Source organism: Gobius niger (genome assembly GCF_951799975.1).
Source record: "Gobius niger genome assembly, chromosome: 7".
NCBI lineage: Eukaryota > Metazoa > Chordata > Actinopteri > Gobiiformes > Gobiidae > Gobius > Gobius niger.
In genome coordinates, this window is record NC_136858.1 from 30746061 (window position 1) to 30769458 (window position 23398).

Below are 23398 nucleotides of genomic sequence, written 5' to 3' on the forward strand. Positions count from 1 at the left end.
TCATTGTATTTCGATCGATTTAGAAGATCTAATACAAAACCAAGGCACCGACGCACCATTTTGTTTGCTTTAGTTGTCTTTATAATTGCAATAATGGACGTTTGTGGTTTGAATCACTTTCCATTTCATTCTGTGCACTTTATCCACCTTGCTTGCATAAATGTGCTGCCGTGACTGTGGTTCAGAGAGCGCATGAAAAGGGAATGACTGATGGACAATAGAAATCTGAGCCCTCACTGTGTACTTGCAGGTGATCTTTGTTGGAGAAGAGGCGGTGGACGCAGGTGGAGTGAGGAAAGAGTTCTTCTTGTTGATCATGAAGGAGCTGCTCGATCCTAAATACGGCATGTTCAGATATTTCGAGGACTCGCGGCTCATCTGGTTTTCACACAAGGCTAGTTTATAGACACATTCAATATGCGTTTACTGTGGCATGTCGGCAAGTGGAGTCTTTTTTCTTTTTATTCCACAGACCTTTGAAGACATCGACCTGTTTAATCTGATTGGGGTCATATGTGGATTGGCCATTTATAATCTGACGATAGTGGAGCTGAACTTCCCGGTGGCGCTTTATAAGAAACTGCTGAAGAGGAATCCGACGCCGGAGGACCTCAAAGAGTTAATGCCCGATGTGGGAAGGTAAAGCTGTTTTATAAGTAAAAAACAACAACATTTCAATTTATTATCAAACCATATACAATTTTTAATCAGGGGTCTCAGGTTACTCACATGGTTATTTTAGGAGATTGACTGCAAATTTCTGACTTTATGCTGCACCGTATTAAAATAGGGAATTAAATGAGCAGTGTTGCCTACGGTACATGAAATAAGTCAAAAACAGCACAGCACAGCAACACTCAAACAGTTGTTACTTCCACCAAGCACAACCAAGCACATTTTCTCCAGTTCAGCTTCCCCAAATCTAAAAGCTTCTGGACTGGAGCTTACAGCTTAGCGCAGGCGTCTCCACGGAAATTTCCCTGGGAGCCAAAATATATCGGGAGTGCATTGTCGGGGTCCATAAACAAAAGTTCCAGTAAAATGCTTTGATTGGGAAAATTCTATTTAGGAAACTTTTTTCAATAAATTAATAATAATGAGCCTGACCGGACTGTAGCTTCATAAAAACGTCTTACACTTGCATTGCACTTTACTAGCACTTTACCAGCCACTTACCACGTGGCAACAATATGTTGTTTATATCCTGATCTCTTAAAGGGGGGGTATTATGCAAAATCGACTTTTTCAAGCTTTACATCATGTTATTATGTCATTCTCTCATTAAAAACATGCCTGAAGTGTTGCCTTGGCACATTCACGTATTTTTGAGTAATCTGTAAAAACTCTGATGGCAGCCATTTTAGGGATAGGTTTGCCTTAGTCCTCCTAGGAACGCCCCCACCTCCTGGAGACGCCTCCGAGCTTTCGTCACCAGCCGAGTAACCAACCACTGCTCCTCAGCAGAACCCCCTCCCCACTGATGCCACAGACAGGTGTGGAGGGGGCGTGTCTGAAAGGGTCAGAGGTTCTTAAAGAAACAGAGGCCTATTTCCAGGCATTTGCTACAGCCATTTTGAGAGAGCAATTTTATACAAGGCAGTTATTCTAATTTACTGCATTTACAGACCAACAGAAGGTTTCGTCATCATTGTAGTGTGATATAGACTGGTGCTATGTGATTGAAAAAAGCATAATACCCCCTCTTTAATATGTCAGGGCAGGTCTGGAATTCTTTCTTTTCTTTATTTAGTGGTGCGCACTGAATGGGTGCTGCTGCCGGATGCTCTCTCATCGAATGCAATTTCTCCATCTGTGAGATCAATAAAGTATCATCTCTTATCTCTCTCTCTCTTAAGCTTCCCCCTAGTGGCTGCAGTGAGCATTCTGGTTATTTCTTTAAAAATTCATAACTCCACACAGGAATGGGCTAGAATCCAGATTGAATCATCTCGGGGGCTGGAAGTAGCCCGCGGGCCGCCTGTTGAAGACCCCCCTTGCGTAGTGTAACTCATTTGAAAGCCAAGACCTTCAAAAAACGTATCTAAGATCTTTCCTTTGCGTTGTCGTGTCGCGTTTTTGTTGCATTTCTGTTGCTCTTCAAGAAGTTTTTAGACTTGGGTCAAATCGAACCGGAGAAAAATGAATGTGCTCGGTTAAAGTGGGGGTTAAGAGGTTAATATAGACACTGCAGTTACACGTAAGAACTGAGGTGGCAGTAGCGAGTAAAAATAAATCAAAGAATAAACCAGCTCTCTTGTATCTGTCTAACAGGAGTCTGCAGCACTTACTCGACTACACGGAGGACGACTTGGAGGATATTTTCTGCTTGAATTTCACTGTAAGAAATTGTCCCAACAGCTCTGTGTATTTAGCTTGAGATTCTATTCACAGATTCTAAAATGTGCTCTGTTAAATGTTTCCTCAGATCACAGAGGAACACTACGGCGCCACTGAAGTTCTCGAGTTGGTGCCTAATGGTGACAACATCAACGTCACCAAATCAAACAGGTACATAGTCACTACAAAACACTCTGAGGTACTGTGCTGAAGCTCACTTTTACTCCACTACATTTCTATAAAAGATGCAAGGTAAGAGTACAATTAAATGCGCGCTCCAGAACAGTAGGTGGCGCTGTGTGCAGATGTACTGTCAATGCCATTGTTTCACGACAAAGAAGGTTTGTCCCCATCGTGTTGCCGTATGGGTAGTGAATTGGGGTAATATTTTTATGTTTTTGAAGCAGCAGTTCAGTTTTTATCACTTGAATAAAAATGTAAGTGAGGAACTTTGATTTTCTTGCAGTAATATTTGACCAGTAGTACCTGTGTTTTCACTTAAGTAATGAAATCAAGAACTTTGACCACTATTGCTACTTGTAGTCTGCACATAATAATAATTTAAAAAGCCAATGTTCAGGGATGTCATGCAATCTTACAATAAGGAATTTTCACAATGTACCGCAAAGTTCTGGGGAGGCTCGAATTTTTGCGCTACTTCTCTTTAGACATGCCCTCACAAGCATCTCAAATCATACATAGGTATGGTCTAGAGCAGGGGTAGGCAAGTTTGCTTGGCGGAGGGCCGATTTTCTTCATTGTAAAAAGACCAAGGGCCGGACCTGCCAATGTAGCCCAAAGTAAAGCACCATTTTGCCAGCATTGTCTGTACATTGTGGTCATACCGTTTAACGATGAAAAAAGTTTAGGTTCTACTGATATCTAAAGCAGGTACCGAAAAAAAAAAAGGTTTTGATGCCGTTGGTCCAGGGACAACATGAAAGGAAATGACTTTGTTGTTTCAGCTCAAATCAAATGATTTGTTTTTCCCATCTTTTTTTCTTTCCATTTTTTCAATTTCTCTCCCAATGTTTGCCCCATTTCACCCAATGTTTTTTTCTTAGTATTATTTTTCCCCAATTTTTTTTCTTGTTTTCACAATTGTTTTTCCTTCTTACTATTTTTTCCTAATTGATTCCCTATTTTTGCCAAAAAAAAATTCCCAAAACATATTTAGCACGATTTTCCCTAATTTTTAGCCACATTTCCCCCAAAATTTTTCCCATGTTTCGCACATTTCCTGTCATTGTAGATGAACCCGATATTGTAAATGTGCAGATCTTCCACACATTATTGTTCTGTTTTCTAGTTTTTGAGTATAGATATCGGATAAAGCACCGCCCAGATATTGCCTATATAGGACCTAATTGGGCGTTTTGTTTAAAATTTGAAAGATTTGACACATTTTTAGCGTATTCAAATAGGCATTCTACCTCTGATTTGTGTAATAATATCATCTTCAAAATCATCTAAAACATCCTGAGGGCCAGAGCTTCTATGCTGGAGGGCCGGATTTGGCCTTCGGGCCTGATGTTGCCTACCCCTGGTCTAGAGTCTAGTGGAGGTTTTGGACAGGGGGGCACGGCCTGTCTCCAGCATTGCTCGCATTATTGTTACATTGTTTGTGGTACGTTTGTCCTTCCGTAGGCAGGAGTTTGTGGACGCGTACGTGGATTACGTGTTCAACAGAGCAGTGGCGCCTCTGTTTGAGTGCTTTTATGCCGGGTTTCATAAAGTCTGTGGAGGGAAGGTCCTGGAGCTGTTTCAACCGAACGAACTGCAGGCAATGGTCATCGGCAACACCAACTACGACTGGACAGAGCTCGAGAAGGTTTGAAAATAGAGAACGTCATGCTGCTTTGATATTGGGCCTGGTATGTAAACTAAAAGGATTGTATTTTTTCTTTTTGCCAGAGCACAGAGTACAAAGGGGAGTACTGGGCAGAGCACCCCACTATACGCCTCTTTTGGGGGGTGTTTCATGAGCTTCCTTTAGAGAAGAAAAAACAGTTTCTATGTAAGTAAAAAACATATTTCTACCAAGTTTGTTTGGGGGTTTTCAGATAAATTAAGTCATAAACATGCAAACCTTCACTCAGCAAGGCCAGCGACAACATTGAAATTAATATTTTCCAGCTATGAATATATACTCAATATCAGACCCTTTCATTGTTTGTAAATATTGGTGGTGGAAAGCGGGGCTTGGCCGGAGGCAGGAAGCTAAATAGTGCATCAATAGAAATCACAGAAAAGCCTTTATCTATCTGAGCCATACAACGGTTTACTGGACATGTTTGAATGATCGTTCTATCCACATACAAATGACAGTCTCTTTGTAAAAGTATGTCGAGGTGAGGTTTGTCAGTTTCTTTGCATTTATATAATTTATATGGTTCTCTATCATGATAAGGTATTGTGTAGTGGCCACTGGATGTGTGTCCGACCCCACAAAAAGCAGAAACTTGACTGATTATGATTTAGCATAATGCTCAAAGGACGCTTCTTATCTTAAAGGGACTAACGGAGTTTAAAAATATTAAAATTAGTTTTTAGTATTTTTCTCCCCCTGGCCTACATGTTTGTCTCTCAAAAAGGTGTTACTTCGCGTCCGAAGTGCCGTCATGCATGAGCTTAACCTCTTAACTCCCGCCTGAACCGAGAGGATCTTTTTCCTCACGTCATCAGATTTTTTTTCCATCATTTTTTTGTTGGGTATTCAACTCATTTTTGTAACTTTTTTGTCATTTTTTTTGTCATTTTTTATCACATTTTTGTCATTTTTTCGTCAATTTTTTAATAAATTTTTTGTCTTTTTTTGTCATTTTTTTGTAGTTTTTTTGTCAAATTTTTATCGTTTTTTGGTAATTTTTTTGTCACATTTTGTCACATTTTCGTCCATTTTTTTGGGTTAATTTCTTGTGACATTTTGGTGACATTGTTGCCACTTTTTCATAATTTTTTGTCACTTTTTTGTCACATTTCCATCATTGTTTTCGTCTCAGTTTTGTTGATATCTTCACACCTTTTTTCCAGAAGCTTTTGGACTAGGGGTAAAGCCAAACTGGAGAAAATGTGCTCGGTTCAGGTGGGAGTCAAGGGGTTAATATAGAACCTGCAGTTACGCATAAGGCCGGAGGTGGCCGTAGTGAGTATAAAAATTACCAACTTGCATCTAGTCCCTTTAAGTAAAATCTCAAAAGGTCTGTACATTCATTAATGACTTCTAACTAGGCTTTGACCTCACCTAAATGTGGTCAATGCGTATACAACACATGAAAACATATGAATCGTTCATCATTTGCGATGTTTCATGGCTAAATGCTAATGGCTCTAGGAAAAATACACAGAGCAGCCGGACTGAAATGTTTCCTGGACTGGCTGGTTTGATTTATATTCTTTAAAAGTCACTGTATGGTGTTTTTTTTTGTTTTTTGGATCAAATATGACAGTCTTGATTTTCTCTTCCCAGTGTTCCTCACAGGAAGTGACCGTATTCCTATTTTGGGCATGAAAAGCCTGAAGTTGGTGATCCAGCCAACGAGAGGAGGAGAGCACTACCTCCCTGTGGCACACACCTGCTTCAATCTGCTGGACCTGCCCAAGTACACGAGCCACGAAACACTCCGCAACAAACTGCTGCAGGCCATAGACCACAACCAGGGCTTCAATCTCGCGTGAAGACAACTTGGACTATTCAAAGTATTCAAAGAGGTCATGTGCACCTCCCAGTGCTTAGTAAAGGGATATGCTAAATAATAAACAGATAGGTAGACTTGAACCCAACTTTGTTTTGAACTTTCTTTCATGCCACCCTCAGTGTTTGATGCCTTTTTAAAGAGGGCCCAGTTTGGCACTTGTAGATATGCTTTATTAGGTTTGGATGTGACCTGAATGACAAGCATTACTGCTATAGAAATGGTTTGTATACAGCAGCATTAATACCTGTAAAGTAAAAACTGTTTAGACAGAGAATTAAATATTGTGGAGTTTGTTTTTACCTCTGTGGGACATTAGAATCAGGAATGCATCAAGTATATATTTTACAGCTGTTAATGGTGGTGTGTAGCATCCAGTGAAATGTGTACTATCACTCTTTGCGTTCAACATAAATTTTGCATTGACTTTTAAGAGGTCTGTGTTTTTTGATGTGCTTTAAAATGATCCACAACTGTAGGACGACAAATGGCGAGACGTTGTCATTTGTTGGGTCTATGAGATACGGTACGTTATGCATACTGTATACTTATAGAGTTTGGGAATGTGACGTCATTTCGCTAAGCATTATGGGATTAGCAGCAATTGTAAACTTATGGAGATTTTAAAAAGTTAAAGTACTGGAGTTATTGTTCACATCAAAACACTTGGACACCACATTGGGTTAATTGTATATACCAGCGGTAACTCAGCAGCTAACAGAGTTGTTCCACGGCTTTTTTCTCCACTTTTTACATTGTTTTGAGCTAATGTTAGTCAATGAAAATGTATGCTAACAGCTGCAAAGATGGCGGATCTCCATGGTAACTGTGGAATTTCCCGAACTCTAGACTGCCTTTGTTTCAATAAGCTTCTGCTATGTCAAAAGATCCAGTTTTATAATAATTTTCTTCCAAGATCTTGTGTTGATGATGGGGGAGAGTGTGACCACTGCGCAAAGCCTTCTCCAGCACATCCCAAAGATTCTTATAGGGATTAAGATCTGGACTCTGTGGCTGCCAGTCCATGTGTGTAAATAATGTCTCGTGCTCTCATGAACCACTCTTTCACAGTGTGAGATAAATGAATCCTGGCAGTGTCTTGGAATATGCCCGTGTGATCAGGGATGAAAAAAATCCATTGTTGGAATAACCTCATTCAGGATGTTCACGTTGTCAGCTGATCTCATTCTATGGGGACGTTGCTAAACCTAGACCTGTAGTGTAACATGGCAAGGTTTGTGTTTGAGGGAAGATTGTTGTCCACTTTTTTTGCTCTGGATGGATAGATTGAGTGAATAATGAGCACATGCCATTAACATATTTGTGGAGTGAATATTTTATAAAAATGGCACCATTATAGCAGCCGTTCCCAAAGTCCGGGACATCAAGGCCCCCTTATCGATCCGAAATTCTAACGGGGCCCCCAGTATAATAATTTATTCTATTCTGAGGAATTAAACTGCTAACATTACATTAAAGGCAACATCTAACAATTTAAGGCTAAATGATGGTTTAAAGTAGTACATTTTAGCACATCAATGTATTTTCCTTTCAAAAGCATTTTTTCCCTCAATGTACTCGTTTTGTACATGTTTTTTGGAGTAGGCCTGTCACGCTAACAAAGTCGTAAGTTTGAGATATCGAGGCAGGAAATGATCGGGATAAACGATATTATTGAAGACCTTATAATGCCACAGAAACTACATCTAAAGTATAAATATAACAAAGCTCTGTTTGAAAAGAAAGGATTATTTAAAGGGAGAATATGGAGTTTAAAAAAAGTTAAAATTCAGTATTTTCCTCCCCCTACATGTTCCGGCATTGTCCTAAGGTGTAGAATGAGCTCAGCAAGGCCAGCAACAACATTGAAATCAATATTTTCCAGCAATGAATATAGACTCAATATCAGACCCTTTCATTGTTTGTTAATATCGGTGGTGGAAAGCGGGGCTTGGCCGGAGGCAGGAAGCTAAATAGTGCATCAATAGAAATCACAGAAAAGCCTTTATCTGAGCCGTAAAACGGTTTACTGGACATGTTTGAATGATCGTTCTATCCACATACAAATGACAGTCTCTTTGTAAAAGTATGTCGAGGTGAGGTTTGCATTTATATAATTTATATGGTTCTCTATCATGGTATTGTGTAGTAGCCACTGGATGTGTGTCCGACCCCATAAAAAGCAGAAACTGATTATATGATTTAGCATAATGCTCAGAGGACGCTTCTTATCTTACAAATGTAAAAATTTGTTTTTAGTATTTTTCTCCCCCTGGCCTACATGTTCCAGCTACGTCCTAAGGTGTAGAATGAGCTCCTACCTGTTCACAACTGCCTCTAAAATCCCGCACTGTCACTCAAAAAGGTGTTAATTCAGGTCTGAAGTGCCGTCATAGAACCTGCAGCTACGCGTAAGACCTGAGGTGGCAGTAGTGAGTATAAAAATGACCAACCTGCGTCTAGTCCCATAAGAAAAATTGAGGAAAAAAAAAAATCTACTGTACTGAAGATAAATATTGAGCCCGGAACATAGTAATAATTGTGACAGCCCTATTTGGGAGCCCCCCTGTAGGGCGTCCGAGGACCCCACTTTGGCAACCACTGCATTATAGAATTTGAAAACAAAATAACCATGGATTTTATTGAGTTCCTTTTATTTTCTCAAACTGTACAGCAGACATTCAAGTGCAAGGTTGCAGCATAGGGCCACCAGGGGGCAGTAAAGAGGCGATCTCACACTGGTTTAGTGGGGCAGGTCGTGATGCACCAGCTTGTAATGAGAGCCACAGGAGGGACAGCGCTGCGCCTCTCCTTCATGAAGCCAGAACCACACGATGGCTGTGTTATCCTCCTCACCTGAAGACAGACACGATGTTTATGATCCAGAACATTATTGGTCATCTTGATCTAAAGAAGCCCAGATTCCTAGGAGTAAATAGACTGATTTTAAATAAACTTACACAGACACCCGACCATCCTTTTGTTGCCGATGCTTGGCACAATGTGGGGGTCCTCACTGGTTCCAGCGTAGGTCTGGGGCTTCAGGATGCTGTATGGGTCCTGAGAAAACACTTCAACTTTAGTATAAAGTACTACTAGTATCAAGTAGATGGTGCAGCGGGGCGAAGCATTCATCTGCCAATTGCTAAACCAAAGCCCACGTTTAATGAACACTTTATCTCTCCAGTCACAGTGATCTGGTATAGTAAGTATCATACGACTTTTGTCCGGTTGAGCAACATTAACTAAGCCTGAACTGAAAAGAGCGCAGGAATTGAAGTGCGACTATAATAGAATCAATAGACGTTGACAAGTCCACAACTTTAAATCATCAAGGCAGGTCTCTCTTTTCCATCTTTCCCTTCCTGCTGCAGTGAAACGTTCCTCTCCATGAGCTGATTAAAAGGAGCTATATCTGATTGTACAAAGAAACGGGGTCACTCAAATTTCAAATTGCTATTTTCTGTGGTCCAAACTCATCTCAAACTTTCCTAATGCATTTACAACATCAAAATTTGTCACAAGGACTGAGTTTAAACCAGGTTTCACAACTTTCATGTGGGAAAACTGTCACTTCACTGTAAAAAATGCCTACTAGCCTGACATTTTATGACTTTTTGTTTAAAAGGCTTGTTGTTTTAAAAGTGTTTTTTTGGATAAATGTCTGCTTTTACCATATACTAAAAAGGACAAAACACATTTTATTCCAACAACAGAAAATTAAAACAATCAAGGATAGCTCCTTTAAAGACCCTCCCCACTGATGTCACAGACAGCGTGTGGAGGGGGCGTGTCGGAAAGGGTCAGAGGTTCTTAAAGAGACAGAGGCCTATTTCAAGACATTCACTACAGCCATTTTGAGAGAGCAATTTCATACAAGGCAGTTATTCTAATTTACTGCATTTACAGACCAACAGAAGGTTTCGGCATCATTGTAGTGTGATATAGACTGGTGCTATGTGATTGAAAAAAGCATAATACCCCCTCTTTAAGCACATTTCTCCGCGCTTCACGTATATATCGGCCTCACTGTTTGTAACCACGAGGGAGGGGAGTGACCACCGCATAACACTGAGGAAGTGTGCCTGTACTTGTGCGCGTCGGTGTCGGCACATTGACAGGTTGATGCTCGTTGTCATGGGAATAAGCTCGTTAAACAGCTGATTGTTGATACGTGGCAGATGTTGCGAGGTTTTGTGCGAGCGCGTGTGAACACGGACTGAACTGACTTTGGAGCAGGGGCGGACTGGCCATATGTCCATTCTGGAAGAGCACAGAAGGGCCACTGGCTCTAGGGCCACCAGTCCTCTCAATTTTATCCTTAACCTCTTACCCCCGCCTTAACCAACTTTACCCACATCTAAAAGCTTAGAAGACAAGCATCAAAATAGTGACAAAACGAGGATGAAAACAGAACAAAAATGAGCTGGAAAAAGCAACTAAAAAGTGACACAAAAAAAATGGCAAAAACAAGACAAAAAGCAAAAGAAAAAAGCAATGAAAAAGCCACAAAAGGTGACAAAAAAATGTGACAAAAACACAGCAAAAACCCCACAAAAAAAAGGAATGAAAAAACAACAAAAATGTGACGAAAACGCAGCGACAGCGTGACGGGGGTACGAGGTTGAAAAACGTCTTTGTGGAAGTGTCGCATTTACGCTAATTTGAGAGTTAATTCAGAGTCCAGGGCCGTTTTTCAGTCCCAGTCCGCCCCTGCTTTGGAGTAAATGCAGTTGGAGCTTAGGCGGTCTCGAGGCGACCTACAAGGCGCTCCGACATGTGTGAAAACAGCCTAAAACAACAGTTCAACCCAGTGTTTGCTTTGACTTAAGAGCAAAGTGTATCTCTCGAGTACTGGCTTGAAGCTTTTCTTTCAAAAAAAAGTCACTGCAAGATGTAAAAGAGGTGGTATTTGAACTTGACCGGGCTGTAAAGTTTTGTACCTTCCCTTTCTTCAGAGACTGTAGGGCCCTTCGCTCCAGTCCAGTGGCCTGTTCATCATCATTGGGGATTCCTGCACATAACAATGAATCACGTGTGTTAGAAGATGTATTACTCAGAGGACATAAACATAAGGGATGGCTGTCCTTGCTTGCTCGGGGAAACAAGTCCTGAACTTTGAGACTGGCCTCTACTTGGCTTTAATCCAGTACACGTCAAAAAGTAGGTGGAACTATTACTGCCGACGTATCAAAATCCTCCATGACCTTCATTGAGAGATAGCAGGACCCATTTTAACTCTAGTATGAACACGACTCTTATAGTGGTCAAAATATGCCCTTACTTTTATTTATGAATGAACACGTGTTATATATATGTTTTTAAAGTTATAACAAGACAGATTAAACAATATAAACCCTTGAAATGTTATGCTCGGGCTCAGTTAGCTGACTTCACAACAGACAGTTTTAGCTTGAAATGAGCAACATGGTAAACAGCGTTGACGCGTGATCACTTATAGTTGACACTGTATCATTAAAATGTTAAACAAATACCTCTCACTGTAGAAAGTGCACGTAGCTGTAGTGGTCTGGCAACTGCGCTACTTCTCAGCTGCTGCGAGGATAAAGCACAAGCTCGAAGTAAAAGACGAGAAGCCATGATCAAAAATACGTTAGAGGAGGAAAACTGCAGCGTACGTGACCCGAGCGCGTGCGGTGGACTGATATGACCCCGGAAAAGATTGGCAGGCGCCGCAGCCAATCAGAGCAGAGACTGGCTAGCGCATCAGCCAATCAGATTGCAGAGAATGGGTTTTTCCTCCCTTGTTTTTATGAATCTCATATGCAGTGCAATCTAATGCCTAGTTACTGAATGGCGACAGTTATTTTCCTGTTAAGCCCAGTCAGTGCACAGTTAACTAATTATATAACAGCGAATGGCTTTAACAAAAAAAAAGATTACATAATTCAATATAGTGATGCGCTATTCTTATGAGCTTTGGTCTTTATATAGGCAACACCGTCATGTCACTAACTCGGATTGAGACGAGGAAGGCAAAAACGCAGCACTTTTGATGACGTCACACAGGTAAACATCAAATGTGCACGTGGGCTCTTCTGTCCTCGCCGGGTGCGGTGGCGCGCGCCTGTAATCCAAGTTACCGGGAGGCTGAGGCTGGCGGATCGTTTGAGCTCAGGAGTTCTGAGCTGCAGTGGACTATGTCGATCGGGTGTCCGCACTAAGTTCGGTATCGATATGGTGCTCCTGGGGGAGCCCGGGACCACCAGGTTGTCTAAGGAGGGGCGCACCGGCCCAGGTCGGAGACGGAGCAGGCCAAAGCCCCCGTGCCGCTCAGTAGTGGGATCGCGCCTGTGAATAGACGCTGTAGTGCAGCCTGAGTAATACAGCGGGACTCAGTCTTTTTATCTTCCTTTTCATTTAACAAACTAGAAACATTCACCACACGACCAGTTTTTGTTCAGTGTGTGGATATTTGTGGATTGATCCTGTGCCTTTGCTGTTGTAGAACCATGAGTTTTATCCATAGTTTTAAAGGTCCAACACTGCCCTCTACTGGACAATAACGAGCTACAGCAGCTCTCAGCCAAACAACAGGGGCCTCTGTCTGTGGCTCAAGTCAAATATTTTGTCTGTGGGGGGAAAACGCATGTGTTTGTGTGTTGTTGTTGTTGTTGTTGTTGTTGTTGTTGTTGTTGTTGTTGTTGTTGTTGTTGTTGTTGTTGTTGTTGTTGTTGTTGTTTAGAACCAACAACAATATTTATCATTCTGATTCTTGGTTGTAAATCTGGTATAGATTTAGGCTAAGTGTTAGTGGCTGTTAGGGGTGGACTGGGACTGAAAAACAGCCCTGGACTCTGACCAGCCTGGCCCAAATCAATGTATATGTGCACTTGCCACACGCAACAATGTAATTGCTCATTTGAAAGACCTACAAGAGTGATTGCAACTTTTTGTCAAGTCTCCACATTTTTATCATATTTTTTTTGTTTTTTTCATTCCTTTTTTGTGTGGCTTTTTGTTGTGTTTTTGTCACTTTTTTCCTTTCATTTTTTGTTATGTTTTTGTGGCCTTTTCGTTGCCTGTTGTCGTGTTTTTGTTAACTTTTCATCACATTTTTCTTCACTTTCTTTGTTGCTTTTCCTGCACATTTTTGTTTTCATCCTCTTTTTTGTCGCTATGTTGATGCTTTTCTTTTTAGCTTCTAGATTTGGGTAAAGCTCGGTTAAGGCGGGACCGGTGGCCCTATAGAGCCAGTGGCCCTGCTCTTCCAGAATGGACATATGGCCAGTCCGCCCCTGGTGGCTGTCATTAACGTCAGTGAAGACTAGCCCATTGGATAAGGTGGCTCTGACGATGACTGTCGTGACGAGGAAGGCAAAAACGCAGCACTTTTGATGACGTCACACAGGTAAACATCAAATGTGCACGTGGGCTCTTCTGTCCTCGCTGGGTGCGGTGGCGCGCGCCTGTAATCCAAGTTACCGGGAGGCTGAGGCTGGCGGATCGTTTGAGCTCAGGAGTTCTGAGCTGCAGTGGACTATGTCGATCGGGTGTCCGCACTAAGTTCGGTATCGATATGGTGCTCCTGGGGGAGCCCGGGACCACCAGGTCGTCTAAGGAGGGGCGCACCGGCCCAGGTCGGAGACGGAGCAGGCCAAAGCCCCCGTGCCGCTCAGTAGTGGGATCGCGCCTGTGAATAGACGTTGTAGTGCAGCCTGAGTAATACAGCGGGACTCAGTCTTTTTGTCTTCCTTTTCATTTAACAAACTAGAAACATTCACCACACGACCACATTTTGTTCAATGTGTGGATATTATTGGACTGATCCTGTGCCTTTGCTGTTGTAGAACCATGAGTTTTATCGGGCCAACACTGCCCTCTACTGGAAAATAACGAGCTACAGCAGCTCTCCTCTGTCCACACAACAGGGGCCTCTGTCTGTGGATCAAGTCAAAGTTTATGTCTGTGGGAAACGCATGTGTTTGTATGTGCGTTTGTGTGTTGTTGTTTTTTGGTTTTTTTTAGAACCAACAACAATATTTATCATTCTGATACTTGGTTGTAGCTCTGGTATAGATTTAAGTGTTGGTGGCTCATTAAAGTCAGTGAAGAGTTTATTTTGGGAGGGGGGAGCTGCTGCATGCTCTGCCTGAATTTATAAGATTTAGACAATAAATGGCAAACATTTTTTATTTAAATGTCAGATATCATATGTCCTTCCAGTGGTTTATGATATGAGGCAGTGGTTCTAAGGGGGTCGCCAGATAATTTAGATAAAATACACATATTTTCATTAGCATATAATCTAATGTTTTATTGTAGCGTGTGTTTGATGTTTGTGTATGTGAGTGCCATTATTTGTTCGTAGTTTGTTGAATTTTATTCCAGCCATTTTTTGGGGTTGTTTTTTAAGAATTATGTGCTAATGTTTCTATTTCTCACTGTGGGGGTCACGAACCCCTTTACCTGTTAAAATGGGGGTCGCGGCTCCAAAAGGAGTCGCTATAAAGTCTGGTCCCATTCAATCCAACATTCTAAAAATTACACACACAATCCACTCCTAAACCAGCATAGAAAAAATGTTAATAAATGCATATTACATTATGTAGGCGACCTTTCAGCTCTGTTCCAAAAGGTCTTTGGCACAAACTGAACAGAGAGGCGAGTCTTGATGAGTCGACAAGGAGAAGTGCACACTCTGTTGACATGTTCAACTGAAGATGAAGAACTCCACACTTCGATTTTAGTCATATCTCAAAAGCAACAGGCTGTTCAAAAATAAAAACAAAACATGACACAAATTTAGCCTATAAGATGTTCTTGACCTTTAAGCCTAACACGATGACGAGGAAGGCAAAAACGCAGCACTTTTGATGACGTCACACAGGTAAACATCAAATGTGCACGTGGGCTCTTCTGTCCTCGCTGGGTGCGGTGGCGCGCGCCTGTAATCCAAGTTACCGGGAGGCTGAGGCTGGCGGATCGTTTGAGCTCAGGAGTTCTGAGCTGCAGTGGACTATGTCGATCGGGTGTCCGCACTAAGTTCGGTATCGATATGGTGCTCCTGGGGGAGCCCGGGACCACCAGGTTGTCTAAGGAGGGGCGCACCGGCCCAGGTCGGAGACGGAGCAGGCCAAAGCCCCCGTGCCGCTCAGTAGTGGGATCGCGCCTGTGAATAGACGCTGTAGTGCAGCCTGAGTAATACAGCGGGACTCAGTCTTTTTGTCTTCCTTTTCATTTAACAAACTAGAAACATTCAGTGTGTGGATATTATTGGACTGATCCTGTGCCTTTGCTGCTGTAGAACCATGAGTTTTAAAGGTCCAACACTGCCCTCTACTGACAAATAACGAGCTACAGCAGCTCTCGGCCAAACAACAGGGGCCTCTGTCTGTGGCTCAAGTCAAAGTTTGTGTCTGTGGGAAACGCATGTGTTTGTGTGTGTGTTTGTGTTGTTGTTTTTTTGTTTTTTTGAAACCAACAACAATATTTATCATTCTGATACTTGGTTGTAGCTCTGGTATAGATTTAAGTGTTGGTGGCTCATTAAAGTCAGTGAAGAGTTTATTTTGGGAGGTGGAGCTGCTTCATGCTCTGCCTGAATTTATAAGATTTAGACAATAAATGGCAAACATTTTTTATTCAAATGTCAGATATCAAGTCCTTCCAGTGGTTTATGATATAAGGCAGTGGTTCTAAGGGGGTCGCGAGACAAATTACGGGGGTCGCCAGATAATTTAGATAAAATATACATATTTTCATTAGCATATAATCTAATGTTTTATTGTGGCGTGTGTTTGATGTTTGTGTATGTGAGTGCCATTATTTGTCCGTAGTTTGTTGAATTTTATTTCAGCCATTTTTTTTGGTTTGTTTTTTAAGAATAATGTGCTAATGTTCTTATTTCTCACTGCGGGGGTCAAGAACCCCTTTACCTGTTATAATGGGGGTCGCGGCTCCAAAAGGAGTCGCTATAAAGTCTGGTCCCATTCAATCCAACATTCTAAAAATTACACACACAATCCACTCCTAAACCAGCATAGAAAAAATGTTAATAAATGCATATTACATTATGGCTACCTCGCTCTGTTCCCAAAAGGTCTTTGACACAAACTGAACAGAGAGGCGAGTCTTGATGAGTCGACAAGGAGAAGTGCACACTCTGTTGACATGTTCAACTGAAGATGAAGAACTCCACACTTCGATTTTAGTCATAACTCAAAAGCAACAGGCTATTCAAAAATAAAAACAAAACATTGCAAAAAAAGTAGCCTATGAGATGGTCTTGACCTTTAAGCCTAACACGATGACTGTCGTGACGAGGAAGGCAAAAACGCAGCACTTTTGATGACGTCACACAGGTAAACTTCAAATGTGCACGTGGGCTCTTCTGTCCTCGCCGGGTGCGGTGGCGCGCGCCTGTAATCCAAGTTACCGGGAGGCTGAGGCTGGCGGATCGTTTGAGCTCAGGAGTTCTGAGCTGCAGTGGACTATGTCGATCGGGTGTCCGCGCTAAGTTCGGTATCGATATGGTGCTCCTGGGGGAGCCCGGGACCACCAGGTCGCCTAAGGAGGGGCGCACCGGCCCAGGTCGGAGACGGAGCAGGCCAAAGCCCCCGTGCCGCTCAGTAGTGGGATCGCGCCTGTGAATAGACGCTGTAGAGCAGCCTGAGTAATACAGCGGGACTCAGTCTTTTTATCTTCCTTTTCATTTAACAAACTAGAAACATTCACCACACGACCACATTTTGTTCAGTGTGTGGATATTATTGGACTGATCCTGTGCCTTTGCTGCTGTAGAACCATGAGTTTTATCGGGCCAACACTGCCCTCTACTGGAAAATAACGAGCTACAGCAGCTCTCGGCCAAACAACAGGGGCCTCTGTCTGTGGCTCAAGTCAAATATTTTGTCTGTGGGGGGAAAACGCATGTGTTTGAATGTGTGTTTGTGTGTTTGTTTGTTTGTTTGTTTGTGTGTTGTTGTTGTTGTTGTTGTTGTTGTTGTTGTTGTAGTTTTTTAGAACCAACAACAATATTTATCATTCTGATACTTGGTTGTAAATCTGGTGTAGATTTAGGCTAAGTGTTAGTGGCTGTCAGGGGCGGACTGGGACTGAAAAACAGCCCTGGACTCTGACCAGCCTGGCCCAAATTAATGTATATGTGCACTTGCCACACGCAACAATGTAATTGCTCATTTGAAAGCTAAGACCTACAAGAGTGATTGCAACTTATTGTTAAGTCGCCACATTTTTATCATATTTTTTGGGGGGTTTTTTCATTCTTTTTTTTGTGGCTTTTTGTTGTGTTTTTGTCACTTTATTTCTATCATTTTTTGTTATGTTTTTGTGGCCTTTTCGTTGCCTGTTGTCGTGTTTTTGTTAACTTTTCATCACATTTTTCGTCACTTTCTTTGTTGCTTTTCCTGCACATTTTTGTTTTCATCCTTTTTTTTGTCGCTTTGTTGATGCTTTTCTTTTTAGCTTTTAGATTTGGGTAAAGCTCGGTTAAGGCGGGACTGGTGGCCCTGCTCTTCCAGAATGGACATATGGCCAGTCCGCCCCTGGTCATTAAAGTCAGTGAAGACCAGCCCATTGGATAAGGCGGCTCTGACGATGACTGTCGTGACGAGGAAGGCAAAAACGCAGCACTTTTGATGACGTCACACAGGTAAACTTCAAATGTGCACGTGGGCTCTTCTGTCCTCGCCGGGTGCGGTGGCGCGCGCCTGTAATCCAAGTTACCGGGAGGCTGAGGCTGGCGGATCGTTTGAGCTCAGGAGTTCTGAGCTGCAGTGGACTATGTCGATCGGGTGTCCGCGCTAAGTTCGGTATCGATATGGTGCTCCTGGGGGAGCCCGGGACCACCAGGTCGTCTAAGGAGGGGCGCACCGGCCCAGGTCGGAGACGGAGCAGGCCAAAGCCCCCGTGCCGCTCAGTAGTGGGATCGCGCCTGTGAATAGACGCTGTAGTGCAGCCTGAGTAATACAGCGGGACTCAGTCTTTTTGTCTTCCTTTTCATTTAACAAACTAGAAACATTCAGTGTGTGGATATTATTGGACTGATCCTGTGCCTTTGCTGCTGTAGAACCATGAGTTTTAAAGGTCCAACACTGCCCTCTACTGACAAATAACGAGCTACAGCAGCTCTCGGCCAAACAGCAGGGGCCTCTGTCTGTGGCTCAAGTCAAAGTTTGTGTCTGTGGGAAACGCATGTGTTTGTGTGTGTGTTTGTGTGTTGTTGTTTTTTTGTTTTTTTGAAACCAACAACAATATTTATCATTCTGATACTTGGTTGTAGCTCTGGTATAGATTTAAGTGTTGGTGGCTCATTAAAGTCAGTGAAGAGTTTATTTTGGGAGGTGGAGCTGCTTCATGCTCTGCCTGAATTTATAAGATTTAGACAATAAATGGCAAACATTTTTTATTCAAATGTCAGATATCAAGTCCTTCCAGTGGTTTATGATATAAGGCAGTGGTTCTAAGGGGGTCGCGAGACAAATTACGGGGGTCGCCAGATAATTTAGATAAAATATACATATTTTCATTAGCATATAATCTAATGTTTTATTGTGGCGTGTGTTTGATGTTTGTGTATGTGAGTGCCATTATTTGTCCGTAGTTTGTTGAATTTTATTTCAGCCATTTTTTTTGGTTTGTTTTTTAAGAATAATGTGCTAATGTTCTTATTTCTCACTGCGGGGGTCAAGAACCCCTTTACCTGTTATAATGGGGGTCGCGGCTCCAAAAGGAGTCGCTATAAAGTCTGGTCCCATTCAATCCAACATTCTAAAAATTACACACACAATCCACTCCTAAACCAGCATAGAAAAAATGTTAATAAATGCATATTACATTATGGCTACCTCGCTCTGTTCCCAAAAGGTCTTTGGCACAAACTGAACAGAGAGGCGAGTCTTGATGAGTCGACAAGGAGAAGTGCACACTCTGTTGACATGTTCAACTGAAGATGAAGAACTCCACACTTCGATTTTAGTCATAACTCAAAAGCAACAGGCTATTCAAAAATAAAAACAAAACATTGCAAAAAAAGTAGCCTATGAGATGGTCTTGACCTTTAAGCCTAACACGATGACTGTCGTGACGAGGAAGGCAAAAACGCAGCACTTTTTATGACGTCACACAGGTAAACTTCAAATGTGCACGTGGGCTCTTCTGTCCTCGCCGGGTGCGGTGGCGCGCGCCTGTAATCCAAGTTACCGGGAGGCTGAGGCTGGCGGATCGTTTGAGCTCAGGAGTTCTGAGCTGCAGTGGACTATGTCGATCGGGTGTCCGCACTAAGTTCGGTATCGATATGGTGCTCCTGGGGGAGCCCGGGACCACCAGGTCGTCTAAGGAGGGGCGCACCGGCCCAGGTCGGAGACGGAGCAGGCCAAAGCCCCCGTGCCGCTCAGTAGTGGGATCGCGCCTGTGAATAGACGCTGTAGTGCAGCCTGAGTAATACAGCGGGACTCAGTCTTTTTGTTTTCCTTTTCATTTAACAAACTAGAAACATTCACCACACGACCACATTTTGTTCAGTGTGTGGATATTATTGGACTGATCCTGTGCCTTTGCTGCTGTAGAACCATGAGTTTTATCGGGCCAACACTGCCCTCTACTGGAAAATAACGAGCTACAGCAGCTCTCGGCCAAACAACAGGGGCCTCTGTCTGTGGCTCAAGTCAAATATTTTGTCTGTGGGGGGAAAACGCATGTGTTTGAATGTGTGTTTGTGTGTTTGTGTGTTTGTTTGTTTGTTTTGTTTGTGTGTTGTTGTTGTTGTTGTTGTTGTTGTTGTTTTTGTTGTTGTTGTTGTTTTTGTTGTTGTTGTTGTAGTTTTTTAGAACCAACAACAATATTTATCATTCTGATACTTGGTTGTAAATCTGGTGTAGATTTAGGCTAAGTGTTAGTGGCTGTTAGGGGTGGACTGGGACTGAAAAACAGCCCTGGACTCTGACCAGCCTGGCCCAAATTAATGTATATGTGCACTTGCCACACGCAACAATGTAATTGCTCATTTGAAAGCTAAGACCTACAAGAGTGATTGCAACTTATTGTCAAGTCGCCACATTTTTATCATATTTTTTGGGGGGTTTTTTCATTCTTTTTTTTGTGGCTTTTTGTTGTGTTTTTGTCACTTTATTTCTATCATTTTTTGTTATGTTTTTGTGGCCTTTTCGTTGCCTGTTGTCGTGTTTTTTTCATCACATTTTTCGTCACTTTCTTTGTTGCTTTTCCTGCACATTTTTGTTTTCATCCTTTTTTTTGTCGCTTTGTTGATGCTTTTCTTTTTAGCTTTTAGATTTGGGTAAAGCTCGGTTAAGGCGGGACCGGTGGCCCTAGAGCCAGTGGCCCTGCTCTTCCAGAATGGACATATGGCCAGTCCGCCCCTGGTCATTAAAGTCAGTGAAGACCAGCCCATTGGCTCTGACGATGACTCGTGACGAGGAAGGCAAAAACGCAGCACTTTTGATGACGTCACACAGGTGAGCCTCAAATGTGCACGTGGGCTCTTCTGTTCTCGCCGGGTGCGGTGGCGCGCGCCTGTAATCCAAGTCACCGGGAGGCTGAGGCTGGCGGATCGTTTGAGCTCAGGAGTTCTGAGCTGCAGTGGACTATGTCGATCGGGTGTCCGCACTAAGTTCGGTATCGATATGGTGCTCCTGGGGGAGCCCGGGACCACCAGGTCGTCTAAGGAGGGGCGCACCGGCCCAGGTCGGAGACGGAGCAGGCCAAAGCCCCCGTGCCGCTCAGTAGTGGGATCGCGCCTGTGAATAGACGCTGTAGTGCAGCCTGAGTAATACAGCGGGACTCAGTCTTTTTATCTTCCTTTTCATTTAACAAACTAGAAACATTCACCACACGACCACATTTTGTTCAGTGTGTGGATATTATTAGACTGATCCTGTGCCTTTGCTGTTGTAGAACCATGAGTTTTATCGGCCCAACACTGCCCTCTACCGGAAAATAACGAGCTACACCAGCTCTCGGCCTATGTCTGTGGCTCAAGTCAAATTAGGTTTCTGGGAGGGAAACTCGTGTGTTTGTATGTGTGTTGTTGTTGTTGTTGTTGTTGTTGTTGTTGTTGTTGTTGTTTTAGAACCAATAACAATATTTATCACATTATGTGCCTCAGATCCTCTTTTTCCTTCGTTTTACCTGCGCCTACTTTTTTGGACCTATGATGCTCTCACCTTTTTAAATGCATCACTACATTATGTACCTTGCAGTTCTGCTCCCAAAAGGTTTTTGGCACAAACTGAACAGGGAGGTGAGTCTTGATTACTGAGGAGAATGGACACTTTGTTGACATGTTCAGCTGAAGATGAAGAACTCCACACTTCGATTTTACAAAGCATTAGTCATGAACAAACGTATAATTTGTTTAAAGAAAATGGAAAATAGGCCTAATAATAAATCACAAAAATGTATCCTGGCTATGAGATATTCTTGACATTTAGGCCTATAACACGTTGACTGTTCCTTTACTCGAACTGTGACAGCCTGAGTAATACAGCGGAACCCGTCTTTTTGTCTTCCTCTTCATTTAACAAACTAGAAACATGAGACACAAATTCAAACGGTTTTTGTTTTTGCAAATAAACGCCTCAGTGACAGCGAATCTATCAAATGTGTGTAATAGCAGCCACCAACATTTAACCCCTTAACTCCCACCTGAACCGAGCACATTTTCTCCAGTTTGGCTTTACCCCAGCCCAAAAGCTTCTGGAAACAAGCTGTGAAAGTAGCAACAAAACTGAGACGAAAACAATGATGGAAATGTGACAAAAAAGTGAGAAAACACTGACAAAAAAGTGACGAAACATTGATGAAAAAATGGACGAAAAAATGACAAAAATGTGACAAAAAAAGACAAAAATTTGACAAAAAAATGTGACCCAAAAAATGACAAAAAAGTTACAAAAATGACAAAAAAGTTACAAAAATGAGTTGAATACTCAACAAAAAAATTATGGGAAAAAAATCTGATGACGTGAGGAAAAAGATCCTCTCGGTTCAGGCGGGAGTTAAGAGGTTAAAACTTACAGAGCAACAAACCAGGCCTTTTGTTAATACCAGAAAGCCTAACTAATGTTGTTGGTTCTGAAAAACGCACACACTAGTCTGCATCGTCAAAATCATAAATCTTTGACTTGAGCCACAGACAGACTCCCTGTTTGGCCGAGAGCTGGTGTAGCTCGTTATTTTCCAGTAGAGGGCAGTGTTGGACCGGTAAAACTCATGGTTCTTCAACAGCAAAGGCACAGGATCAGTCCAAACATATCCACACATTGAACATAATGTGGTCGTGTGGTGAATGTTTCTAGTTTGTTAAATGAAAAGGAAGACAAAAAGACTGAGTCCCGCTGTATTACTCAGGCTGCACTACAGCGTCTATTCACAGGCGCGATCCCACTACTGAGCGGCACGGGGGCTTTGGCCTGCTCCGTCTCCGACCTGGGCCGGTGCACCCCTCCTTAGACGACCTGGTGGTCCCGGGCTCCCCCAGGAGCACCATATCGATACCGAACTTAGTGCGGACACCCGATCGACATAGTCCACTGCAGCTCAGAACTCCTGAGCTCAAACGATCCGCCAGCCTCAGCCTCCCGGTAACTTGGATTACAGGCGCGCGCCACCGCACCCGGCGAGGGAGGACCGAGCTCATCGGGCTTTTGACTTGAATGCTAGTGACGTCACCACGCAAGGAATGACTCCACAGCACCATCTAGTGACAAGAAGCGAGCAACAATTCTAAACAGACAGGGAGAAGTATGAAACAGTGTTAATTTCGTTGACTAAAATATTTAGTCTTAATTTTAGTCAAAGTGTTATTTTTGACGACTAAAATTGGACTAAAACTAAATTAAACGTTCCTCATGAGACTAAAACTATGACTAAAATGTCCAAATATTTTAGTCGACTAAAATAAGACTAAATAAAAATGAAAAAAGGAGAGACTAAAATCATCTAAACTTGTATTGACCGTCTGAAAGAGCCTCAGATCATGTAAATTCTCTGCCAAATGAACAGGTCTGTGTTTTATTCATGTGGAGCAGCTCCATGAAGTCGAGGAACCAGATTAAATATGATTATAATGAATATTATCAATGCAAAGTCGACTAAATTAGTCTTAAATTTAGTCGACTAAATTGACATAAAACAAAGACTAAAACTAAAACCAAAATAAAATATGTTGTCAAAATTAACACTGGTATGAAACACACATAATACAGGCCCTTTTAGACCATTTTATTGTAATCACCACATTTCTATAAACATCAATAGGGCAGTAGCACTGTATATGGGACAGTGTGTACACTATTATCTAACTAGAATACTACAAGTATGAGCAGCAAATCTCACAGTGATCCACACAATATTTAACTTGAAAG

General features: G+C 42.4%; 2 protein-coding genes across 3 annotated transcripts in view; one reads left to right on the forward strand and one right to left on the reverse strand.

Annotated features, from left to right (window-relative positions):
• herc4 (HECT and RLD domain containing E3 ubiquitin protein ligase 4) overlaps window positions 1-6115 on the forward strand; it is a 41027-nt gene extending 34912 nt beyond the window's left edge. For both annotated transcript variants that reach the window (XM_079560302.1, XM_079560303.1), the window contains 7 exons: window positions 251-394; window positions 473-639; window positions 2272-2338; window positions 2426-2508; window positions 3985-4168; window positions 4252-4354; window positions 5807-6115. In XM_079560302.1, the coding sequence (XP_079416428.1) occupies window positions 251-394; window positions 473-639; window positions 2272-2338; window positions 2426-2508; window positions 3985-4168; window positions 4252-4354; window positions 5807-6015 (957 nt within the window). In that variant the 3' untranslated portion in view covers window positions 6016-6115. The remainder of the gene's footprint in view (window positions 1-250; window positions 395-472; window positions 640-2271; window positions 2339-2425; window positions 2509-3984; window positions 4169-4251; window positions 4355-5806) is intronic.
• Window positions 6116-8658: 2543 nt separating this feature from the next.
• cox5b2 (cytochrome c oxidase subunit 5B2) lies at window positions 8659-11699 on the reverse strand. Its single transcript, XM_079560216.1, has 4 exons — window positions 11528-11699; window positions 10976-11046; window positions 8993-9092; window positions 8659-8888 (listed from the first exon to the last, which is right to left on the reverse strand). The coding sequence occupies exons 1-4, from the start codon at window positions 11631-11633 to the stop codon at window positions 8776-8778; spliced, it is 390 nt and encodes a 129-aa protein (XP_079416342.1). The 5' UTR covers window positions 11634-11699; the 3' UTR covers window positions 8659-8775.
• Window positions 11700-23398: the final 11699 nt, after the last annotated feature.